This window comes from Cygnus olor, chromosome 19 (genome assembly GCF_009769625.2).
Source record: "Cygnus olor isolate bCygOlo1 chromosome 19, bCygOlo1.pri.v2, whole genome shotgun sequence".
NCBI lineage: Eukaryota > Metazoa > Chordata > Aves > Anseriformes > Anatidae > Cygnus > Cygnus olor.
The window spans coordinates 2,603,086-2,620,190 of NC_049187.1; the positions used below are offsets into that span (position 1 = coordinate 2,603,086).

At 54.3% G+C, this 17,105-nt stretch overlaps 1 protein-coding gene across 1 annotated transcript in view; it reads left to right on the forward strand.

Annotated features, from left to right (window-relative positions):
• The window catches only part of LOC121057532 (collagen alpha-1(I) chain-like), a 74,852-nt gene that overhangs the window by 35,618 nt on the left and 22,129 nt on the right, over positions 1-17,105 (forward strand). Inside the window, exons 7-13 of the mRNA XM_040531873.1 lie at positions 6,997-7,273; positions 7,353-7,693; positions 10,528-10,572; positions 11,291-11,410; positions 14,678-14,716; positions 14,840-14,893; positions 15,547-15,600. Of these exons, the coding sequence (XP_040387807.1) occupies positions 6,997-7,273; positions 7,353-7,693; positions 10,528-10,572; positions 11,291-11,410; positions 14,678-14,716; positions 14,840-14,893; positions 15,547-15,600 (930 nt within the window). The remainder of the gene's footprint in view (positions 1-6,996; positions 7,274-7,352; positions 7,694-10,527; positions 10,573-11,290; positions 11,411-14,677; positions 14,717-14,839; positions 14,894-15,546; positions 15,601-17,105) is intronic.

Genomic DNA, 17,105 nt, shown 5'->3' on the forward strand with positions numbered 1-17,105 from the left:
AGCTCTGACAGCCTGAACAAAGCGGTGTCTCCACTGCTCTCAGCAGCGTCCTGGAGGTGGTTATCCCTGGGTCTGGCAGCTCTGGTATCTCAGCCATCGGAAGACCTCTGAAACTGGTTTTTCAGGCAGCAGAAGGTGCCTGTGGATGGTTTATTGCACTTAAAATCCACTGTGTGATAGGCTCTAGGGAACCCCAAGCATTGCTCTGTGAAAACAGGCTGCTTCTGCAGCAGCTCACAAGGACCACTAAAAAGAAACCATTGATCTTAATATTTAGGCTTACAACGTGTTCCCTTCCCAATCCCAGCACCTGAGTGCCATATATCAACCTGCTGAGCAAACGTTGCTGCCCTTGGTCACGGAAAGCAGTGGTGTGGGTGGTCACTGGGCTGAGTCAACCCATTTTTTGGTTGAGCAAACAGCTCTTGTACACGAGATCCTGTGCCTTTGGTCTGCAATAGAAAGTTTCCTTCCCCCAGGCTCCTGCTGCAGATGCTGCAGGTATAATTATGTCTGACTTTATCTTCTGCTGAACACAGCCCATAGGGTTCCCTGGTGATTATTCCTACTATAAATTAGTTCACTTAGGAAAAAGCCCAGTCCTGGTTTTCAACTTTCCCAGAAAGCTTTTCCAGGGGGTTGATGTTTTTTTTTGGGGGGGAAAAATAGTTTTAAATTGTCTTTCTCTGATCACGAGCTCATAAATCGCATTGTACCTTTGACTGTTGGATAGAAGAGGTTTCTATTAATAAACCTGTGTTTCCTGCTAAGGAAGGCATGAAGCTTTGAATTACCTTCTCCCTAGGCTGACCTTGATGAAAACGAGTGCAGCACGGTACGCTGGCTGTCTCGGCTCCTGCGGACAGATGTGCCCCAAGCTGGGTTTTAACCTGCTTCCCGTTCACCGAGTTAATTTAGCTTTTGGATAGTGTCATGCAGCCGTACCAAGTAAAAAGCCCTACAGAAGTCTGGGATCACTATCCTGACACTGTTTTATCTGTGTCAACAAGATGCTCTTAATCTCTTTGGGCGAGATACCAAGTGGGTTGCACAGGATTGTGCCTCAAAACCATGGCGTTAATTGCATTATCTGAGATTTTGTTATTAACAAGCCTTCTATCACTTGCTCCACTATTTAGCTTGGGCTTCATTTTGGGGACAACGTCTGTAATTACTTTAGGCCTCCTGTTTGCCTTTTTTTTTTTTTTGTCTTTTGTATTGGCACAAGTTAAAGCTCATTCCCAGTCCCCTGGGACTCCCCCAGCTCTCTGAGCCAAGTTGAACATCGGCGCATGTTGCGGAGAGCCTGCGGTGTCAGAGCTTTGGGGGTGCATCAACGGGGCTGGACCGAGAAACCTTCTGGCTCCAACCTCCTCCTTGTCACTGCTGGAATGGAAAGTATCTCGTCTTCTGGTCATGTCGTCTGGCTTTTCCCAAATGTGGGATGGGAACGTGGCTGCGGCGGCTCTGCCACTGCTCCCCTACAGATGCGGCTCCCCATTGCTAACCCCAGGGCTGTTCCCCTTTTTTCTCTCTTAGAGTGCAGCATCCCCTGCCTGCCTTCAGTTCATGCTGGTTCCCCACCCCCTGTATGTCATTCTGGGGTCTCGCCCCCGTATGCCTTCTGCCTCCACTCTCCTGTTGTGGGCAGCTCCTGAGCTGCCTGAAGCAGTTCCCAGATTGGGTTTCTCAGCTGGTTTTTCTCATAATGGCTTCTACCTCTAAATTTGGCCATTTAAAGGAGCAAACATGGATGCTATTGATCTTGGCTCTTTGGTCTGTTTACACAGAACCCGTATAATTCAGTTGTGATTACTGGTGCGTAAGGGACCAGTAACTTTCAGCTTAGTCGGTCATTTCCCCGGAGCTCGCCAGATGAGAGCTTCTAGTACAGACCTTTCCCATGCCAGACATTCAAGCTGAATTTAAAAATTGCAGACAAGCATTTTCTTTGAAATTCCAGTGCTTTTTTGGTGCAGGCTGCAGGGCTGCACCCCGGCTTCCTACTGAGCCTCATTCCCTTATGCAGTATAAATGTACCAACGCCTTTGTCCTGCCCTGACGCCCCCCACTGCACACCTGAATGCTTCACTCCTGGTTAACCACATCTGCATCTGGCATCAAGAACCTTTAAGCCTGGTATTTTAAGCAAGTGGGAGCAGAGCCCAGGCTTCCTACCATACTCTTTCTCGCTTGATGCCATCCCCCAGCATTGCCTAGATGCCTTTCCTCTGCAGCTAACAGTTTATGTTGGATTTTATTTTAGCAGCGATGTCAGTGCTTTGTAAAGCAAACAATGGGGAAGGCATTCATGCCTCCAGTGTGGAGGTCTGGCCCACGATGCTCATCAGTATTTTGGTTCCTCAGGTCCCCAAGGAGCCCCTTCAGCTCTGAGCCTGGTCCTGGTCTCCGAGGCTGCGCTAACAGTGGGCTCCCATTCACCCCTCTCCCAGCCCTTAGAAACTGGAGATTTTCCTTTGAAGAATTGGCTTTTAGATCTGGGGCTTTGTGGAGTATTTGCCAGGTTGGGATCTCAGCATCTCTTTAAGCTCGACCTTCCTCTGTCTTCTGCCTGTCAAAGGGTTTCTAGCTGCTGATGTCCGTGTGCTTTGTGGGCTTAAACACCCCATCCTCATAATCATCCCATCCTCGTAACCATCCCATCCTTGCACTTCAGCATGAAGCAGAGGTGCTGCTGTCTCTCTTGGTTGCCCTGTCTGTAAGACGTACAGAATGAAGTGTAAAGTCCTCTTGGAAGCGGCTGTAGCTGACACGTTTCGGTATCATGGTTTCATTTACTGCAAATTTTATTTTAAAGAAATTAGCACTTTCCAATTGAATTAAAAATGACAAAATTCTTGGTGAGGGGGAGGAATGGGGGTCTTGCGAACTACTTTAATTTTTACCATTAAAGTTGTATTTCAAAACTGTAATCAGAAAACCCTCCCAAAGCAACAGACCTAACATTAAAACTGCAATACTGCACAATTTCATTTTTCAGAAGAAAACAAAAAGTAAATTTTCTCACTTCAGCTCACACAGAAACTGCCGTGGCTTTTTTTTTTTTGTAGGGTAGAAGATGATGTCAGGGCAGTCAACAGAGACCGGATTTTATCATCCCTTCAGGCAGCTGTTGGAAGTACACACTGTTTCTGGTGTGGACAGTCTGGGGACATCTGCCTAGGGGGTGATGCAAATGGTTTTTTTGCCCCCTGCATCTTGGTGGATGTTCAATGGGCTCAGCTGGGGTTTGGGCTGGGAGATGGAGATGATGTCTGTGACCCCAAGGAGGGACCTGGGAAGCAAAAGGCCCCAATTTTTTCCCAAAAAAGCTGTCAGTTCCTGCTTAAATGAAATGAAAAATTGCCCATGGCCAAGTTTCTTGCACCTCTGTGAAGCTGGGTGCTGTAGGAGGTAGGAGCTTGCAGCAGGTCGGTACCCAGGCTGCAGCCTGGGGCAGGTTTCAGCACTGCGTTTTGCCCCCTCAGGACTGAAACATTTTCCCTTCCAGCTTGCAGAGCCCTCCCGCTGTGTCCTGCGTCGCCACAGCTCTGTCCATTAATGAGAAGTTCAGTTAAAAATAAGAGAAATTTTCTCTGGGGGAGACTGAAGAATTCCTCTGTGCCCCCAACTACAAAAGAGCCAAACCCAAATCTAACCAGGAATGAGTCAATTTCTGAAACTATTTTAATTTGAACTTAGAGGCCAAGTCCCCAGCCCCCACCAGCTCTCATTTCTGGTTGGATTTACTACTTGCCAAACCCCAAATTGAATCATGCAGCTGTGATTGCAGAGACCGTGGGTTTAATTACCGTGCCTGGCTGCAGGAAGAGGCTCGTGGAGGAGCCTCTGATGCCACTGCTCCTCTGAGCCTCTTTCATCCCTCAGGATGAGTTTTTATTCCCTTTCCTATTTCAGATGCTCCTCTTCAGGCTGCCAGGTCCTGGAGGTGGAGGTTTACATATAGCATTAAATGTTTGCCGGGCAGATGTTGGAGCGTGCATGGAGCTGACCCCAATTTTTCTGTGGTTTGCTAACAAACTGTGTGGGCTTTAAATTGCATTATTTGGGGGGAAAGTGAGCTAACGGCTGCTAATTATAGCGTGTTAATACTCTAAGATGCTAATTGCTCCTACCAAGGAACTCCAGGTCAGGCTCCAGGAGCTGGGCGATGGGAAGACGGCCAGCAGCGGTACCTAAGCCTGAGCTCTGTGGGTCTGGTGAGAGGTTTGTGAGCAGAGTCAAGGGCAGCTGAGGTGGGCTTTGAGCTCAGGACCGTAGCCCCCAGCCCTGGGAAGGATATGGCCCATGGGGAGAGGTGCCCCGCTGCTGGAGAAAGCAGAGATACAGGTGAGGAGTAGCGAGGAAACAGTCATCCAGCAGGGATGTGCATCCTTGGTGTAGTTTTAATTAAAAGCCCTGTTTAATGATGTCCCCTCGGTAGCCTCCTGAAGGTGGGTGGGAGTGCTGCTTCTGAGCCCCCTGGAGGGACCCCCAGGGGAGCGACACCTCGAGCTTGGTGTAAGGACGGCTGCAGAGGGGGCCGGTAGCCCCCTGTGCCCAGAGCAGGCTGCCTGGGGTGCTGCTGCTCTGGGGGAGCATCCAGGAGGGGGCTGGGTCTCGGGGGTGCTGCGTGGTGGGGGGCGGATGCCTGGGGCCTCTGTCTCCTTGGAGGTCACTGGGGGATGGAGAAAGGAGAGGAATTGCTGTGCTGTGGGTGGAGAGGCTGCGAAATGGAGATACGGGGAGAAAGTCCATCAGAGGGAGGGCATGTCTGCGCCTTCCCCAGCTCTGGTCTCCCAGCTCTGCTCCACCTTGACCCTATGTGCTAGGAGGAGGAAGGTGTACGGCTGATAACGTGTGGTGGAGAAGTGCTGATGGCCCCTGCCTCATCCTCCTGGGGCTCACACGGCCGTGGTCGGCTGGAGAGCCAACATCACGGTGGGTAGAGCAGATGCCCTCATGTGCTTCACCGTTTCAACTCCTATTACAGCAGCTTTGGGGTTCAAAACAATGCCCAAGTGGTTTAAGAGCAGAGCTCTGTGATTTCCTTGGGGCTTGGATCTTACCTTCTTACCACGTTGCCAGTGACTGGGTGCTGCTCCCTGCCAGCACCCCAGTGCTGTGCTACTTTATGGGGTTCACAGAGCGGGGAGGTCTAGAGTGTGGGAATGTGATGTGTTTTGCTTCCCACAACTCTTCCTCTTCTTTGCATTTAAATCCAAATCATCGATGGCTTTAAAAAATTTTAAAAAAAATAAATATGTGGCATATACTCAGAGCATGGCCACATCATTTCTGAACGAAGCTTTCCCCTTTGTCATCTGCCTTTTGGCAGCTTCTCTTTGTAATCAGGCTTTTGCCACTGCCTGGCTTTGCTGAGCACGTGGTTGTGTCGATGCCAGGGACGTCAGGCTGCCTTCAGCAGCTCCAGGACTGAGCATGAGGGAAGTTTTGCTCGAGCTGGGGGTCTCTGTCTCACCCCAGCACCACCAGCTTTGTTGTGTAGGGGCTGCGCACAAGGCTGGAGGGGTTAGATGGGTGTCAGGCACCAAAATGTGAGCTTGCTGCCTCTGAGTCAGTGGGGGAGGCTGGATTGCACCTCATGGTGTTATTCCTGGCTCTGGCTGAAGCAGAAGTGTGACGTGGGTGGCTCTGAAGTGCGGGGCTTAGTCAGACCTTCAGTACGTGGTGTATGTGTCTGAGCAGGCAGCCTCTTACCCAGCTCTGCATCCTCGGGACCTTGAAACTGGAGGCAGAAATATTCCTGTTCTCCCCCAAGTCTCTGTACTTAGATAACATCTTGGGTCAGAAGAATATTGTCTCTGGGTGAGCATTGAGGTCAAGGGCTGGCCCAAAGCCCCGCTCAGCTGCAGCTGCAGTGGTTGGGCTCAGGTAACGTGGGATGGAGGTGACCTGGGGTGGATTCCTCCAGGTTGTTCTCACACCTGGACACAAAGCGTTCAGCTGTTTGGAAAATGCTGCTGCCTTTTGAGCTCCTCTGCCTCCAGGGCTCTCCAGAAGCGGGTTTGGCCAGAGCCACCTGTGTCACTGGGTCCTCACCTGCAGAACCTCTGGCAGTGGGATTGCTGCTGGGGGTGTTTGGGAGCACCGGGACCGGTTTGCAACCGAGCAGGATCAAGGCCAAGAAATGGGTTCAGTCAAAAAAAGGCGCACTGGGAAGAATGCTTGGTGTCGCCTTGTACTTGCTCCCCTCCCACAGCCCAGCGAGGCACACACGGGCCTGCATCTCCCTCTAGTGACTTCTCCCAGACTCTGTTCGTCAGCTGCGTTGCACCAGCTCCAAGGAGCCACCAGCCACGGTCCCATGGGCCCCAGTTGCTGCCTGGCACTGGGGCTGTCCATCCCCGCAGGGCAAGCTCTGAGCAGGCACTGGGAGGCGTGGGAGGGCTGCTGGAAACACTGCTATTACCAAGGAGGATCAGGTCCTTCGGGACTTGGGTACGAGTCCATCCTGTGACACTGACATCGGTGGTGGATGTAAAACCGAAGTGTGTTGCAGGTGTGGGTTGGTACTGTAATGCTTATTTCCTTATCTCCTTTTCCACATTCACAACTTTTGTTTATGGATGTTTCTATCAACATTGCCATTTTTCTCCATCCGTGGTTGGTGCCTGGGCTCTGCTGGGGCTGTAGGGCAGAGGGAGGCATCGTGCCCTGCGCTGTCCTAAAGTGACCATTGGTGGGGCAGCTGAAGGCAAAGCAAATCCCTTGCAAACCACTGTGGTAAATTAAATGTCGTTGAACTCAGGTGGCTGAACTAACCCGCCTGGCACTGACAAGCTCTCCCAAGGCTGGGGAGCTGCCTGGAGCCCATTCAACTCCTGCTCCACGTTGGTGCTGAAAGGGGCTTGTGGGTGCACTTTGGACCAGGACAGGGCATCAGAGCAGTGATGGCCTCCGGAGCCCTGATGAAACAAGCTGCTGGCTTACAAAAGAGAGAAAACTTCAGATTTCATTATTTTTCCTTTTCAGGATTGGAGGTTTTCCAATTCAGACTGGACCTCGGGGCTACCACGGGCATGGGAGTACACCGATGAGACCCTTAACCTCCAGCCGGATGGGAGCACCCTGCCTTCGCTCTCTGCTGATGAAACACCATCGGCCGAGGAGGAAGACGAGGAGGAGGAGGAGGGAATCCGTTCTATTGAGGATGAAGGCTTTGAGCTGTTGAACTCCACCTACAATAAAATCACCGGCCCTGGCAGGCCAGGGCTCGGCAGGAGCAGACCACAGGTCACTGGTAGCTCCAGTGAGTCTGTTTCACTTTCCTCCCTTTCTCCCGAGCTCAGGCGCAGTGCCCTGTACCTGACGGTGCTTTATCCCCCCAGAGCCACCAGCCAAAACACAGCAAGCAGCCCAGAAGGAGCACGCCGCCGGCCCCCAGCAGGAGAACGTCACCACGGAGAAGCAGAAGGGTGCTGCGGGTGCCCAGCGCCGCCTCCCACCCACCAAACCCGGCCATGCCATTGCGCCCAACGCCGTCCCCAAGCTGTCCCCATCAGCACGTCAGGCGGCTGCACCCAAAGGTCCCCCGGGGATGGGGATGGCTGCAGGTGACCCGGAGCACCCTCCCACCACCCTGGGGTACCCCATCTCGCCAGCAGCACGCACGCAGTGGGCTCGCGTGAAGCCAGGACCCCCGGGGCCACCGGGGCCACCAGGGCTGCCGGTGAGTGGTGGAGGGAGGTGATGGTGAGGGACGGGTGGGTGGTGGAGGCAGGTGGCAGCTCCACAGGCAGATGGAGACCATTTCCTTCTGTCCCCTGCCCTAGACATGCTCTCAAGTCATTTAACAGTGCTGTTGGCTTTGTTTTTACGCTGCCCGAAGTCGAAGCCGTCACCTCCAGCCCCTGTCCCCACAGCGGGCCCCTGCTGGCATTGCTGTCCTTTGCTTCTCCACCACTGTCACACCCAACATTCAAAGCATTGAATTAACCCAGGGTTACAGGGTTTTACCGGTTTTTCAAGTTGTTAGTGAAACGTGGTTCTTATTCATTGTGTAGTGGATGAGAAAAGAAGGGAAAATTTAGAAATAGTAAATTTAGAGTAGCTAGGTCTTTAGAGGAGTTGTCAGCCTTCACTTGGCTAGGTTTTCTTAAGCAGAAAACTGCATTTTATTCACCCTGTTGCACAGCTGAGGGCAACCACAGGCATCATCTCCTCCTACCCTGTACATGTGGGAACGTCAGGCACGGGGCTGCCCTGGCTGGATTTTGGGTTTGGGGACCTTGGGGCCGGTCTCTGTGCAGGGCCATCTGTCCATACGGCTGCGTTCAGTGCACTGGCCCTAAATTTGTCATCAGCGTGCCAGGCATTGTAGGACACCGGCTAAATTTAGGACTGCTAGCTTCCCTTTCAAGCCAGCTCCTCGTTCCTGCAGCTATTGCCTGTGGAAATAAAATAAAGTGGCAAAAGGAGCAGATGCTGAAGGAAACATCGCAGGAGCAGCAGAAGCATCCCAGACTGACAGCCTGGCAGTGGCCTGGCAGGAGGAGGCTGAGGCAGCAGGGAATTGCTTTTCCCCTCTGTAGGAAGCAATGAGATATATTTTGATGGTGGCTTGGATCAGGATTTGAAGCAGCTTGAAGGGCTTCTGAGCTGCTGGGCTCAGGCAGGGAGGTGGCCGCTGCCCCCGCACCTCTTGCTGCTGTCCATTGTCACCGTGTGGCGATGCCAGTGAGGACGCAGTGGGTATATCAGGGTGTGCAAATGCGGCTCGTGCACAGAATTTAAGGTTTTTCCTTTGGAAGCATGGCCTTGCTCTGCTGCTGGTTTTGGTGGTGCTGTGTGCTGGCCTTGGAGCACCCCCTTCTGCTGGGTCACCTTGGGCATCCTTTCCTTGCCTCCAGGAACGTGGTGTGAAGCAGGGCGGGTGTCTGCAGGTGCTGTTTCCTGATTTTCTAGAGGAAAAGCTTGGAAACAATGAGTCTTAGCATGAACGTTTTTGCTCACGGGGGATTTTTCTCGTCCTTGGCAGTGTCCCTCAGGGAAATCAGTGTGTTTTGGAGGAAACTGATGCTATTGCTTTCTGGAGTCTGGTGGTGCAGGTTCATGTTTATCTGGTTTGCCACCCTCAGAAGTTTTCACATGTTTGCAGAATGATTTTCAGTACCTGTTCTGGTAGGGAGGTGTGGATGGAGGCTTGTCCAGCACGCTGCCACCTCCTGATCGTGCCCAAACCCCAGTGAGGACACTTACAGACCCCATGGACCCCATGGCCCCGGTTCCCATCACAGCCATTGCCCTCTGTGAAGGCACCAGAGCTCTGAGGGGAACCAAACACAGCGAGGAGCAGAAAGTGGTTATTGCTTTCCGAGCTGCTGATGTTTATGATCTCGCTAATCCTCCTTGCTGTGGTTTTGCTGCACTGCCAGCATTCAAAAGCTGCTTGGCTTTTCTCAGCCATGTGCCACTTTTTTTTTGTTTGTTTGTTTCTGTCACTTAGCTCTGGCTGGTTGGGAGCAGAGATGTATTTGCTCTTTGTAGGCTTAAACTGAATCCTGCTAGGGGCACAAGCTCACACAGTGGGCAAGCGCAGACTTCTCTGCGCTCTGCTTGGAGGAGCACCCGTGGCTGGGGCACACGCGGTCCCTGCTGTGGGGACACCCCGTGGGAAGGGGGTCACGGTGGTGCTGTGCAGTTTGCAGGGCTCCCTTCTGGGAGAGATCTTTTGGATCAATTTCTGTTTGTCTCCTGACGTGATCTGGCCCTTTGGTTCGGGTCTGGGCACAGCAGGTGATGAACATCCCTTTGGTGACGTGTTCCTTGGTGCCAAAGCTGCTTCTGGATACACAGCCGGGGCTGTGGTGGGTTCGAGGCCATATCTGTGCCTCCGATCTCAGGCTGCAGGGCTTGGGCAGGCAGTTTGCAAGCAGAGGGCAGAGGGTGGCTGTCACTGAGGCCACCAGAGCCGCAGTTCTGCAGCAGACGCTGCGCTGCAGCGGTACCTGGCTCCGCACACATCTCCCACATACGTTCCTTTCATCAGGAAAAGCTGGGATCCCCCAGCTGGCTTCATTTCTGTCCAGACAGATGCTCTGGTAAGCCCTCAAGTGGGGTCATCACTTGGCCAACAAGTGTACGTTTGTCTAGAGACGAGGCAGATCAAATCTACAAGTTAAAAGCCACAGATGTTTGCATCCTCCCCCAAACTACTGTTCGAGTCCATGGCCACGGTCCAGCTTTCCATTTCTCCTTTTTTTTTCCCCCCTAACATTCTGCCTTTCCTCACCAGGTGTCAGGAGATGGGCTCCTGCTCCGTGTGCTCGGGGTCGGTTGTGTGATGGATGCAGCAGGAGTGCTTGGCACCGCGTAGAGCTGCATCCTGGTGCCAGGGCAGCACCAAGTGGGATGCATCTCCCACCCCATCAGCTCTCAGGGCTGGGTTTGGGGCACTCAGTGCTCTTGGTTTGCTCTCAGCTGGAGGCTGACTCCCTTCTCGCTACCCTGGGCTGGGGAAGCCAGCAGAGTCGGGTGACACAGCTCTGCTCCTTTGCCTTGCAGGGGTGCCCTGGGAGACGCGGGCTGGTGGGGCCCAAAGGAGACAAGGTGAGCATCTGGGAAAACGCATAAAGCCTCGAGATGTGGCCGAGGGTCCAGGGAAAATACCACTGATGGTTGGGGTTTGCAGCTTGCTTGTATGTTTGTTCTATTTTGATCAGGATAGCCAAGTGAGTATCTGATGCTGCAGCCTGGTGGCCCCTCATGTGCATTTGGATGAGGAGAAAACTATTTTAGCTGGGTATTTGAAGCCCATGAAGCTGCTCTAGCTCAGGTCACCTGGAGGGATGCTGCCATGTCCCAAAGTCCAGTCCCATGCTACACCCACCAGCCCATCTGACCCCATGCACCACGGTGGCCGGCCCCATGGGTGCTGGTCCTGCAGCACCTTTTCCACCTTTCAGTGGTGAAAGTAGCAGGACCCTGCTTAAATCACGGAGAGAGGGGCAAGTTTGCCTGCTGGAGGAAGGGACACCTTGGGGCTGCTGCAGTCAGTGCACCGACATGCTGTGGGCTAGTGGTGGTGGGTTCCCCTTGCTGTGCCCTACTGCCCTCCTGCAGCACACAGGCATGGGGCTGTTAAGGGCATTGCTGCAGCCCCCAGCAGGGCTGCTGAGGACATCACAGCTCACACTAACGTCTCTGTCTCCACTTCCCCATTGGTGACATGGTGAGAGTGCACCTGGCCTGGCCAGGACCTGTCTCCAGCCTGTGACGAGCGTTAAAACACCACGCTGGTGTTAAGGAGCTGCCTCTCTCTTCCTAGGGATACCCTGGAGCCATGGGGCAGACGGGACCCCCAGGGGACCCGGGTCCCATGGGCATCCCCGGCGTCCCCACCATCATCCTCTGGAGGAACTCCCGGGAGGACTGGCTGACCTTCACCGTGAGTCGGGAGCCCCACGCGCACCCGGGGTACCAGCTCTGTGCCCCACGGGGCTGGGAGCTGGGAGGAGGGCTTCAGGATGCGCACTGGGATTCCTATCAGTTTCCTTTTTTTTTTTTTTTTTCTATTTAACACTTCCAAAGGTGTTTGTGTTGTTTTTCCCCCCATCCTTTCCATCTTCTCTTGGCCAGCAGGGAGGAGCAGGGGCAGAGGAGGCCGTCAGGATGGAGACATGGGAGGAGAGGGTGGATGCAAGGAGAGTAGATGCTCGTCATTTGGCTTTGACTTGTGGAGTTTGTTGCCATCAGGCTCCTTGCTGGGGTGAGACGTTGCTGGGAGGGGAACAGGGCTGCTCAGCAGTGTTGGTGGCTGCAAGCACCAAGCATGAGGGGTTCGGTTCTGCTTGGTTCTGCTCGGCCTGGGCACCCCACCACATGCCTCGTGATGTTACCACTGTAAGAAATCATTGCTGTCCTTGTCAGTGGAAACAGCTTGTTAATTTATTCCTAAACCCAGTGGCTGGAGGGGAGGAAAGGAAAAAGGGGGCTCTTGCTCCTGTCTCTGTGTGGGAGCGACCGCTGCAGAGACCCAGGCAGCCTCATCCAGGTTCCCCCTGGCAGAGCACCCGCTGTCAGTAAGCTGGATCTCAGACCCTGGAGAGCCTTGCCTCAGCCTGGCAGGGCAGCAGCTGAAGGTGCTGGGTTTCTGGCTGCTGTAGGCACTCCAAAAGCCTGGGCTCGAGCTCCCTGGTGCGGGGATGCTCTGCGCTGTGTATGTGTGATGTCCCCGTGTTGTCTCTGCAATCTGCCCAGTGGCACTGGGGGAGCTGGTGTGGGCCGGGGCGATGGGCTGCTCTGAAAGCCAGGCTTGGATCTCCAGCTCCTGAAAGCTTCAGAGACCATGGGCAAAGAGATTCAACTTCTTATCTGCAGCTCTGCATTTGTGCAGAGGGTAACGGCATCCCCCTCTAAGTGCCTTTAATGCTGGTAGCACGTCCATGGATGCAGTGCAGGCGACCTCCCTTGTATTTACTCCTCTGAAACATCTCTGGTCTTGCCCAAAAGCCCCAGGGGGTCAGGCTCACCCCTGTCCTGCTGTGCCCTGACACCAACCCCCCAGACCCCTGCATGGCCTGGCAGGTGCCGGGAACCCATCCTCCTGCTGCAGGGCAGAGGGGAGATGCTGGGGGAGAGCCCGTTTGGGGCGATGGTTTTCCTGCTGCACCCATCTCTTGGTGCTGCCCCTGCCGCCTGCCAGCAGGTGCCTGGCAGGAGATGAGAGGGATTACAAGCAAGGCAACCTGTGCTATTCAGCACCCGCCAAGGACCAAAAGCATTCTTCATGCTGGATGGGAGCGGCCATGTTCCCTTCGGGTCCGTCCACCGAGCCCCTTGGAAGTTCTCTGGTTGCTCCAGCACACGCTGTCCTGGGGGCTCATTGAGGCAGGGCTATTCCCCCTTGGCCGGGGTCTGCCCACAGGCATGGCACAGACCGGTGTGACTCTGGACCCACCATAGGACAGGAGGTCTGTAATGCTGCAGGGTGCAAGAGCTGGCTGCGGGGAGATAGCTTGCTCCTGTCGAGCCAGCCCTGCTTGACATCCACATTCTCCTGCCCTGGTGCTGCTGTAGGTGAGGAAGTCAGGCTGGGGAGCGAGGGCTGGTAACTCCAGAACAAAAAAAAATACGGCAGGAGGAGGAGCCCAGGGGTGTGGGCAGACCTGCTCACTGCAGGCTTTCCCAGCCCTGGGATGGGGCTGGAGCCTTGCAGGATGGGTCCCACACCGTGACCAGTCCCATCCCGGTCCCCACACCGTCCCGGTGCCCATCGCACCGCTCGTCAGGGCTGCTGGAGGCAAAGTTTGGGCAGTTTCCTGCTTAAATTGCAGAATAACATTCATTCCTCTCCTTGGCGCCTGCTGCTCTGAAGCACGAGTTCACCTCTTGTGGGATTTCTTTTTTCCCAAAACGTTGGATTTTTATTTTTTTTTGAAGCCTAATGAAATAATATCCTGTCCTGAGTGAACCCAAGTTCACTGATTCACAAGACAAGGCAATAGCACTGGCTGTGCTCCAGCCCCCCCAAAAGTTGTCCTGAGCAGCTTTTTGGGGGAAATGAGAAGTGGCTGAGCAAGGGGGCTGCAGCCTGGCAGGGGCTGCTCGCGTTAATCAGCTCGGGACCAACTTGAAAGCAGCCGAGATGCCTGGTGCAGCGTTAGAGCTCGTTAAATGCCTTCATCCATCATCTGCCCCGAGATCCCTGCTCGTTATTAGAAATATTTCCACATGTTGAAAGGTTTGTGTTTATGTTCAGTAATGAGTGCCTTGGCTTTCCCATCTCTCTCCTCTGGTATCGGAGGGTGAATTTCGGGGGGATTCTCTGAGCCCCTGAGGCTGGTGCTGGGTAAAACCTGAGCACGTGGGAACTCGTCCCCTCCAGCTGCTTGGTGGGGAACAAGGATGGGTTTGGGGTTTTTTTTAGCATATTATGCAATCCAGGATTTGGAGGAGCTGCCTGAACCTTGTGTCTGACCTTGCCATGGAGTGAGGAGGAGGAATAGGAGAGATGGGATTTGTGTCCTGAATGTCTGTGGTTCGTGATGCTGGGAGAAAAGGAGGCTGGCTGGTTGCCTTAAATACATTCTGCTTTGTTTGCTGGTCATCTCCCAGAACCTGGGAGCGTGCAGAGGAGGCTGTGCCGTGAAGTGTTCAGGAGCCTTATGCTGGTTAGGAGCACTGTGGGGCTAGCTGTGGCCAGGTGGGATTAGCCCATCCTGTGGCTTTGGGGTGTTTGCTTGTCCCTTGGTGGTTGTCTGAAAGCTGGAGGTGCACGATGTGTTTGGCTACAAGGGGAAGCCCAGCATCTCTGCCTTCTGGGGCTGCTGGGGGTGAGGTTTCCGACGTGGCCAACCCATGTGTCATGACATCTGCTTTAGTTCAACCTGGGCTAAAGACAACAGTTTTCATAACAAATTCTCCAAGCTCTGTTTAGCAGCAAGAGGTGATCTGTCTGCTTGGTCCCCCCACGCCCGAAGATGTGGGCTCTCTGTCGTCTCAACTTGCTAGTGAGGCCAGCAGTTCCTCATGTCCTGCACATCGTGGTGTGCTGATTCAGCCTTCTCCCATGACTTGCCTACATGTAGTAAAAAAAATAAGTAACCCAGAGGAATGGTTCATTGCTGCCAGTTCCCAAAAGACTTTGAAACCAGCAGAAAGAGACTGGGGATTTGGGGGAATTTTTTGACATTTTTTCCCATTCTCTTTTCAGCAATCACCATTTTACCAGCTTCTGCACGCAGGCTGGCCGGTGAGTACCGCTGCAAAGTTCTGTGGTTTGGTTTTCCCTCTGCATGGCCAGCTGAGTTTTCCTCTTTCCAAGCTCCTTGGCAGTGAGATGTGCTCTGCCAATGTTTCTTTCTCTTTCATCCAGAGGAAACCCGGAGCCCCCGGCCCTCCAGGACACCCAGGGAAAGCAGGAATGCCGGTAAGCGTGGCCACCTCTGGGCTGCTCCTGCCTTCCCATGGACAATTTGAGTTCGTGTCCCAGCCCCTGAGCAATCCTGGGCTCCCCAAAAATCAGCTGTAACTCAAGGTCTTGGGGTTGGGTTTCAAAGAGGCCTCGTGGTTTTCTTGTCTGTGGGCCACCGATGGGCAGGTGGTGTTCAATGTCCCTGCTCCCTGCCCCCGGTCCTCCCTCCAGCAGTCCCTCTCACTAGGGACTGGGTTCCCGATGCTGCTCCTGTGTGCGTCCACGTGTTGAGATAAGGACAACATAAAGTCATTCAGAAAAGCATGAGAACAACCCAAGGAGCAGCTCATGGGATGCTTGTAGAGGGTGGTGGGTCTGCATGCCCCGTGGTTCCACCACACTACGTGCATCCCAGCCTCCCGTGGGTATCAGCGCAGTGAACACAGACAGGGTGCCGAGGTGTGAGCAAGCCCTGGTGCAGCCGCAGGGCGCTTGGGTGCGGATCCATCCTTGGATGTGAATCCCAATGCTGCTTTTGTGCATTGTTCCTTGTTCTCCGTGTAACTGTATCCACAAGGCCCTGGCATCTTTCAGCACGGTGGATTCTGCAACACGACCAGGGGGGAGCATGGCCAGCGTTTGCTGACTCGCTGCCTGTTTGTGTGCAGGGGCCATCAGGAGAGCCAGGAGAGCCGGGCGAGAAAGGCCAACGGGGGTACACGGTGAGTGCCTGGGGCCCAGGGGCTGCTGGCAGGAGTGCGGGCTGGTATAAGGGGTGTGGGATAGAGAGATTGTTCTGTTCAGAGAGGTTGAACGTGCCCTCAGTGAGATCCTTGGTAGCCGGGCCTTTCCTGGGGCACCAAAGCTTGGAGCACTGTGTGGAGGGGAATCCTAAAAATAAGGTTTGCTGTTGGCTTGGGACCTCTGCAAAGAGATGTGTGCGTGACCTGAAGGGTCGTGTGAGAAGCAGCCCCAGTCCCCTCTGCAGGACCAGCCTGCACTGTCCCTTTGTCACCTCCTGGAAAATATCCACTCAGTTCCCTGTGGCTGATGGGACGTGTGAGCCTTCAACTCTGGCCGTGCTGGCAGAAGGGCACCGCTGCATAGCGGGACCCCAGGACCCCGCTGCTTGCCCAGGGATGAGTGAGCACAGCTTTGGGGTTTCAACACCCCGTGGATAAAAGGAGATGAGAGCGGGTATCCCAATCTCCCTGCACTGCTGCAGGTTTCCACTGGCTCCCCACCAGTGCTCAGTGGTGCCCAGCTCTCTCAGGGTGAGCTGGCACACCCCAAGCCTGATACTACCTCAGGGGAGCTGGCCTGTAGGTGTCCCCTGGCACCTCTGGTTCTCGTGGTCTCTGTCCTGGTTGCTGCAGGGGATGAGCAGTGCCCTTTGCTGCTGCTCCTCACTGCTCAGCCCAGCGGTTTTCTTCCTTCAGTCCTCCAGCGCCCCCGTCCCTCCCCAGCACCCTCAGGCCAGTCCCCTGGTCCCCTCGGCTCTCTCCCGCAGTGACCTTCCTTTCTCCCTGCCATCTAAAGGAGGACTTTACAGGCTGACAACCAGGATGTGGGCCAGGTCCTACCACCTGTGTTGGATCTTCTCAATCCCAAAAGCTCACGGTGAAGTTCAGAGGTGAAATCTTGAGCAAGGATCGGAGCTATGCTGCAGGGCGCTGAGTGCTGGAGTAAATCCGCTCCCCATCACACACCCTGCAGCAAGGTGGCCTCTACCCGGCCCCACTCCCTCGCAGCAGGGATGCACGTGGGGATGGCGTGCTACCAGCTGCCAGCATCTGGAAGGCTTCACGGGCTGCGTTAAGTCAGTTGAGTGTAAACACTGGAGTCAGTCAGCGGAGCTTAACCAGAAGGTGCCAAAATCATTCCCTGCCTTCACGTGAGCAGGATCTGCATGGGGAGCACAGATGGACAGGAGCGTTTTTCCCATCCAGCTGTGAGCCTGATGTCTGTTCAGCTCATCCCGAGCGGTTCAGGGTGGGTTTGGTGACCACTTTGGGCAAGGTGCTGTGGTTCTGCTAGAACTTGCCCCAAAAGGCTGTGACGCCCATTCATGCTATGGCAGATCCCTGCTGGGCACTGCCTGTGCCTCATCCCTCGTCCCCATGTCTGGTGGCGTGGATGCTGCTGCCCGACGCACAAAGAAATCCGAAGCACCACTCATAGAGGGATCTGTCCTTGCTCTGCTTTGCTTAGAGGACCCTGGTGATGA